This window comes from Gekko japonicus, unplaced genomic scaffold, assembly GCF_001447785.1.
Source record: "Gekko japonicus isolate JY-2015 unplaced genomic scaffold, Gekko_japonicus_V1.1 scaffold1162, whole genome shotgun sequence".
NCBI classification, from domain to species: Eukaryota; Metazoa; Chordata; class Lepidosauria; order Squamata; family Gekkonidae; genus Gekko; species Gekko japonicus.
In genome coordinates, this window is record NW_015172038.1 from 502219 (window position 1) to 509926 (window position 7708).

At 53.7% G+C, this 7708-nt stretch overlaps 1 protein-coding gene across 1 annotated transcript in view; it reads left to right on the top strand.

Annotated features, from left to right (window-relative positions):
- Positions 1–1197: 1197 nt before the first annotated feature.
- Positions 1198–7708, top strand: part of LOC107118342 (serine/threonine-protein phosphatase 2A 55 kDa regulatory subunit B gamma isoform-like) — an 80972-nt gene continuing 74461 nt past the window's right edge. The window contains exon 1 of the mRNA XM_015420647.1: positions 1198–1461. Coding sequence (XP_015276133.1) covers positions 1392–1461 — 70 coding nt within the window. The 5' untranslated portion in view covers positions 1198–1391. The remainder of the gene's footprint in view (positions 1462–7708) is intronic.

A 7708-nucleotide genomic window follows, 5' to 3' on the forward strand; every position in this document is an offset into this window, starting at 1 on the left:
GCCTCTTTCCCATCCATCCTGATGAAGCCCTGGGCAGGTGGAACACAATAAACTGCTGACACTCGCCTGCAGTCTCCTGTCACTTGAGGAGGCACAGCACTATCCTTGCTCACGAACGCAGCCGCCGTAAAGCTAGACTTCTCTTCATGCTTGCTGGGCCCTCTTGAATTCAGTAGGATGGCTGTGCCGTTGGATACTGCACTCAGCCCTGCAGACCTCCGGGATGGCGGGGCTGCAGACAGGCTGAATGATGGGATTGCCAAACAAAATGCGGATGTGTAGAAAATAGAATCAACAGCTCTATGCAATGAACAGCACCGCTGATCGCAATGCACTCTTCTTTATCTGACTCCACCGGAGACCTCCTCTTCCTCCTCTGCTGGGTAAAGGAAAAATTCCAACAACTACTGTGACTGTCGAGAAACTCTTGTGCTTGTGTTAACACCGTGAGGGCTTACTTTTCTTTTTGTGGCTAGCCCAGTACCTAAGACATCCAAGGATGCAAGGGAAAGAAGGTAGGGAGGAGGGAAGACAAGATAATACAGTTTGCAAAGACTGGACTAGATCTCATCAATTTTGTTTTAACATCGGATAATCTCCCACCGTTTATTTTTGTGCACACAGGTGTCTGTCTGCTATTTCGACTCAGTTGCGAGGCATGGTCTTTAAATATGTGATCTGCAGTCTGCTTGGCTGCGGATGAAAGGGCCGCCCGCCCGCCCGCCCGCCCGCGGTGTCCCGGGGCCCTGGGAGATGTGCCAGGACCAGCCTTCCCCACCATGCTGACATCTTTCCCCCGTCGCCTACATTTCGGGCCCAGCTTCCAGGCAGAAGAGCTGGAATAATGTACCTGCTGCTGCATCCCCCCTTTTTCAGTTTTACTTCCATGCAAATCTTGCCTGGTTGGATGGCGAGCTGGGAGGGGCTTGCTGGGATGCAGCGGCACGGGCGGATGACAGCAGCCGCTGCAACGGCAGGCGATCGTGGCGCGGCTCCCAGGCAACGCTTGCTGCAGTCTGCGGCTTGCCGGTTCCTTCGCCTCTCGCAAGGCTCCTCGCCCGCCCGCCCGCCTGCTTGGAAGCCCCTCTGCCGACAGGACGGGATCCCGCCCTGCAGTGCTGCCCCTGGGCCCGGGCCGGGGGGGGGGGCCGGCGCGCGGCTCTCTCCTCCTCTCGCTCCCCCTCCTTGAACTGACCCTCGCCTGCAGACCGGGCGGCGCCGCTGCAGCCCCGCGCCCGGCCACCATGCCCGCCGCCGCCGCCGCCCCCCAGCCAGTTCCCTGCCTCTGCTAGGCGGCGGCCGCGGCAGCAGCATGGATGGTGCTCTTGCGACGACCTCTGCTGATTCCACCCGTCCACTGCGGAGAGGCATGCTGACTAATCCTGCTGTCAATGGGCGAGGACGCGGACCCGCGGACGATTAACCACGGCTTCCTCCGAGACCACAATTATGTGACTGAAGGTAACGCCGATTGATCGCTCCTGCGGTCGGAGCAAAAAAAGCGCTCACTTGTTTGACTTGGTCAGGGGAAAGGGAAAGCCGTTTCCTGCCTAAGCAGCAGATGAGGCTGGGCTTCCTGGCTTCCCAGGTTCCCTGTAAGCAGACGAAATGCATGGGACCGGGACCCTTGGAGAAGCTTGCAGCACAGTAGTGGAGGTTGTGGGCAGCAGGCACTGCAGGGCTGGGAGGAGGTCGCCTGGAAGGAAACCAGAACCGCTCGGTCACGGTTCTGTCTGTGTGAATATGTCTGAGCTTTACGTGGCACCAGATCTAAGAGAGGAGGCTGGTCTCTTGGGGCCCTGCCTTGTCTGTCTGCTTGGAGTGTTATGTAAAAAAGGCTGTCCTCGCAATCAGCCTGGACAGTGGAGGTTTCTAGCGAAAACAGTTAATTTCCCAGCTGAGCATGAGCGGTGTCCACTGGGGAGCTCCATCGCATGTTACTGAAAAGAGAGTCTTAAAAATAAGCCACCGTGAGCAACTTTACTAGCACGAATGATCCATCTTGTGACCTTCCCAAGTGTGTAGTTGTGTGTCTTCCACAAGATAATGTTCTGTTCTTGTAGCATCTTCTGAAACCTGGTGATGCCTCTGTTTAGGCCCCTGGGCAGCCATTCCATTATGCCGCCTCCAGAAATGTTGTCAACGGGCACATGCTTGTTCATTGGTACTCTGCATAGATCAGATTGCTCCAAACGGCAGGACTGTGGGAAAGAGGGAGCAGATCCAGGGAGGCCTCGGCACTTACGCGGTTACTTAAGAAGCCGTTCAGAATGTTCCGAAGAGGCACTCGGCCAGCAGCCTTCCCTCGGAGGCTCCTTCCTGCTTTCACGTTTCCTTCTGCCGGGGGGGATGTTTGCATCCGCGTGTGGTTCGTCCCGCCCCGAGATCCATTTTTGTTTACAGTGCATTTGTCCCTGGAAATGTTTGTCCAGCAGGTGTCAGCGTCATTTTCGTTCTGGCCGGAGTGGGGAGCAGCAGTGAGGACCGCAGTGGGCTGTCTTTGACATGCGGGGGCCTGAACGCGATGCGGGTGGCTGTAGCTGGAACGAGAAGGGCCCTGTGCCAGCAGGTGGGGTGGCATTTGGAGCCTGGAATGCTTATCGCCCGGAAGGCAGTGATACTTTGGCCAGTGTATTTTTACATGTTAAAAATGCAGTTCAGCCCCCCCCCCCCAGAAGACAGATGTTGTGGATGCTTTTCATTTGCTGAGCTGAGCACACTGCTGACTCATGCTTTGGTGGCGGCTGGTATGTCAACTGCGTTTATTTGCAAAATGTAGTTCCCTTTCCCCCAAGAGTCCTCTAGAGGGGGAGGGGGGAAACCAGTGCCCCACAGACCCCCCCTCTTTCCTCAGGACTCCACCTCCCCCAGCCTGGACTAGCCTGTTTGTGGTCTTCTCGTTTAGTTTGCACGCCTTTCCTTTAAAAACAACAACAACAACATAAGGCGTTAATTTGAGAATATTTTAAATCCTCAAATTTGAACATATATTTTTCAAGTCTCCTCTGCTGACCTGTTTGGTTATTTGCACTCTTAAACCTTCCTGAAAGAGAGAATTTGTGGGACGCAGAAGACGAGGCCCTGTTTTCTATGGGGAAGGATCCCGGAAAAGAATGGGGGATGCTGGCCCGCTCCGCCTTCCTTCCCATCATTACCTATCTGAAAGATACATTCTGTCCCAAGCGGAAGAATAAAAGTTTACCTCTGGTATGGATACCGATCAGCTGACTTAATTGGACTCTTAGGGCTGGTCTTGACATAGAAGTGCCTTTTGGGAATTGTTCCGTCAGAGGCATAAACATGGGAAATGTTGCATCAGAATCTAACATTCATGTGTGTTTTTTCCAGAAAATATTTTTGCTGACTTTTCTTGTTTCTTTAGTGGCTGCCACCCCCCACCTCCCCACATAGGTATTCTGCACGGATTCCCTAGAAATGTCCTTCAGTCCTCTCACCAGCTTCACATCTGCCTCTTCTTGTGCCTTGCATCTCTTCCCTGCTCCACTTTATCTTCCCTTTCGCTCCCAGGCGACACTCTGCCTCGCTTGTCCTCTATCTCGCAGTGCTCCTTCTCCAAATGCCACTTCATTTTCAGTTTGATGTGCTTGTGCTGTAAATCCAGCCCACGCAGTGGCAGACCCTGAGCCCTGACTGCTTGCTGGGCCTGTGACCAATAAAACAAGGGGCACCAGACAAGAAGTTCCTTGTTCAAGTCCCAGACAACCAGGAGGAAGAATCAAGAAGTGGCAGGGAAAGAATTGCCTGCCGTTCATGTTCAATTAGGAGTTCGACTGAAACAGGATGGGATGGCCGTGTATGCCCGAGGGAGCTCCTTCTCCAGCATAGAAAGGCCCGTCTGTTGTTTAAGATCCAGAGGAGGGACCGGGGGTGGGCCTTTCCCACTGTAACTCCTGCTCTTCAGCTGTAGAGTCCCACCTTGGGCCAGCTCGGCAGGTGTTCAATAACAAGTGCGGAGCCCTCTCTGGTTTTTAGGGAAGAGGGGCAGGATGCCCCCACCTCAGGTGAAGGGGGTGCTATCCCTCTCTTTTGACGAGAAGTTGTTCATAGAGTCCTGCAGCTTCCAGATCACCTCAGAGAGCTCTAGTCAGGAAACGTGCACTTCTTGGAACTCTCATTGGCTGAGGATTGTGTGGTAGTTCTTTCCAGAATAAAACCGAACCAGTTTTTATTCCATTTTTTCCAGTGCAAAATATTGGATTGTGGAGACAGAGAGACACCACTCTGCATCTACCGAGAATGATTGCCAATGGCAGTTTCCCACTGAATATCAGAAGTTCAGGTTTTGTGGGAAGCTGGTTTTTCTCTCTAATGATGTCTGCTCCCCCAAAAGTTTTCCCGGGTCCCTGCCCACCTCACTGAGAAGTTATTAATTAATTAATTTATTTAATTTATTTAACTTTAGACTTTATATCCCGCTCGAACCCCCTTCTCAGGGGGTCTCTGAATGGCTTACATGTGGTGCTAGTCACACAATTTTATCCTAACTAGGGCCACAGAGTTTGTAGGGGTGGGGTTTCCTACTGGCACCCCTGTGGTGGTGGATTGGCATGCTCTTTCTCGGCTCGGCACTTCGCTCGTCCCCGGCAGGCTCCATTTCGATCCGGCGGCAGTTCTTCCTTTGGGCGCACGGTTCCCGCCTTCCTCTGGTTCCAGCAACGTCCTTCCGGCTCTGCTTTACGCCAGCATCCGACGTCATCATGCGCCCGTCTCGGCAGCGGCCGCCCGGATGTCTCCTCCTTTCTGGCCAGCAGGGATCGCTCCGTTGGTCGCAGTAGCTTACTGCTGCTGCTGCCACCGCCGTCTGCCGCGCGACGCCACCTCCGATCTCCAGGGCCGATGTCTCGCCGCCGCCGCTGTCGCCATCTCCGCCATCTCCGCCGTCGACCACCACATTAGGCAGGGTGCCCCCCACCCTACTAAGGGTGGGTACCCATTTATCTACTTGCAACTAGTTGCTTTCGGACCGCTGGGTGGGCGGGAGCTGGGATAAAGGTCGAGAGCTCACCTCGACCGCGGTGGTGCTCGAACAGCCATAGTGGCTGCCGAGCGATGTTACTAATGCAGGCGTTTTACTGCCTGCGCCACCGCTCCAGTAAGGAAGTTCCCAACTGCAATCAAGTTGGGTTAGGGTATTTTCAGTTCCAATCAGCTGCCCTCTGAACTCCGGCCTTGTAGGTCTCATACAGACAGTACAAATATTTCTCTTCATCTTGCTTTTAAAGTGAAGCTAATAAAGGCCTCATCATACTGTCCCATTTATTTATTTACCATATGGCAGAGTTACACACAGGAGGCATATAATGATATAAAATACGTAACCAAGTTGACACAATGGGTATGCAGACCGACTGGGCAATCCCCTAAATACTAATATCTACATTTTCAATCCACTCAGTCGCAGCTGGGGACAGTTCACAGTACTCTGTCACATCTCTCTGGAAAGCACAGCGCTCACCTACCTGTGACAGATGGAAAATAGTTTGGTGGTCTGTACCACAGTCGCATTCAGGTCCTGGTATTTTTGCCCCATTTAAACAACAGGTCTGCACAAGCGTCAAAGCCTGTTGGTATTCTATTAGCTGTCTTCCATACTTTATGTGGCAAGTCAAACCTTGCGGGCCTCTCATTGGTGTTTGCCAGGTTATGGATATCGGGTGGAACTGATTGCATTCATGTTCACAACCATTCATTCCCTAGATCAAAATGTTGTGATTGAGGGATTTGTGCAGATCTTATTGCCGGGATCTTAGTCCTGATATGCCCGCGTCAGCCATGTCTTTATGGATGGGCAACTTTCTGTTTTCAATGATCTTTCTATATTCACGAAGCTTCTTGCCTTCAGAGATGCGGGGGAGCGATGTGGCACAACGTGGGTAGCCAATAGGTCAGATGGGATTAATACATCCACTGATGGTCCTCATTGTTGTATTGAGTTGGACATCAAGTTTGTGGACATGGAAGCTGTTGAGCCACACTGAAGCACCATATTCCTCAGTTCTGTACACTAACCCCAAAGCTGCGCATCTAAGGGTTGCAGCACAAGTTGTACCACATAATGTTTGGAGAATGTTGTTTCGTGTGTGTATTTTCACTGCTACATTGGTAAGATGGTGTTTATAGCTCAGGGTACTGTCCAGGGTGATGCCTGTCGGGCTCTCCCTTGGACGTTGGTGCGGCGCCCCCAGTGGCCGTAGCGTTGGGGTCTCGAACAGACTCCGGCAGGGGAGACGGCCCTTGGAGCGGCAGGGTCCACAAAGGGAGAGGGAGTGGCCTCAGATAGGCAGGGGACAGGGTTAATGTCACCCTTGGAGTCCCTCTGCCAGTGCGCTGCGGACTTCCTTCCCCTCTCTCTGCCGTCTTTCTGTCTCTCTCTGGTCAGCATCCTCCTGCATTCCACAGCGCACTCCTCCTCCTCCTCGGCCCCTTCTCCACCCTGCCTTTTATCTCCCTGCCCACTCCCAGGACTGCCCATCCGCCCTCTGGCTTGGGCCACGCCCTCCTTTATTTATCTGGACGCCAGCGGGGTGTCTCCCGGGCGAATGCTGATACGCCGGCGGCGGCTCTGGCAGCCTCTGCGCTGATCTGCGGCGGTACTCGCTGCTCCGCGTCCGCTCCTGGCCCATCGGACAAGCAGCCCGTCTTCTCCTGGCCCGTCGGACAAGCAGCCTCTGCCCCTCTCCTCTTCTGTGGGGTTGCTCCATGGACCCCGGTCCTGTCTCCTGGCTCGGCCGACATAGCTTGCTGCGGGAGGAGTCCCCGCTCCCAAATCCCTCCCCGGACCGTCGAACTTCGTCCCGTCTGGTGAGTCATGCCTAGGGTGTCTTGTGGGGTCTGTCAGGGTCCCCAGGGCCCGTTCTGCACGTCCCGTGACCTCTGGAGCATGACAATGCCAAGGTACTTGGGTGTATGGTTGTGTGTAAGTCAGGTGCCATTAAGGTAGACATTCAATTAACAGTTGGCAAGATTGTTATTGAGATGGAAACAGGAGCATCTTTTTTTCCCTGGACTGTAGCAGTAGAAAAGAGCAAGAGTCCAGGAGCACCTTAAAGACTAACAAAATATGTTGCAGGGTATGAGCTTTCATGAGTCACTGGTCACTTCTTCAGACTCATGAAAGCTCATACCCTGCAACATATTTTGTTAGTCTTTAAGGTGCTCCTGGACTCTTGCTCTTTTCTACTGCTACAGTCCAGGGAAAAAAAGATGCTCCTGTTTCCATCTCAATAACAATCTTGCCAACTGTTAATTGAATGTCTACCTTAATGGCACCTGACTTACACACAACCATACACCCAAGTACCTTGGCATTGTCATGCTCCAGAGGTCACGGGACGTGCAGAACGGGCCCTGGGGACCCTGACAGACCCCACAAGACACCCTAGGCATGACTCACCAGACGGGACGAAGTTCGACGGTCCGGGGAGGGATTTGGGAGCGGGGACTCCTCCCGCAGCAAGCTATGTCGGCCGAGCAGAGGTCGTTTTGGGGTGTCTCTCGGGAACAGGGGTCATTTTGTAGAAAAAGAGCTAGGGGGACTCATTAGCATAACTCATTAGCATATACCACACCCCCTGACATCAGGGGCCCGGCGGTGGACCTGCAAGGCCAGCGGGAGTGTGAGGAAGCCCCGCCAAGGCCCTCCCTGGCCCCAGGCAGGCGGGGGTGGGGAGAGGCAGGGAGGGAGCCA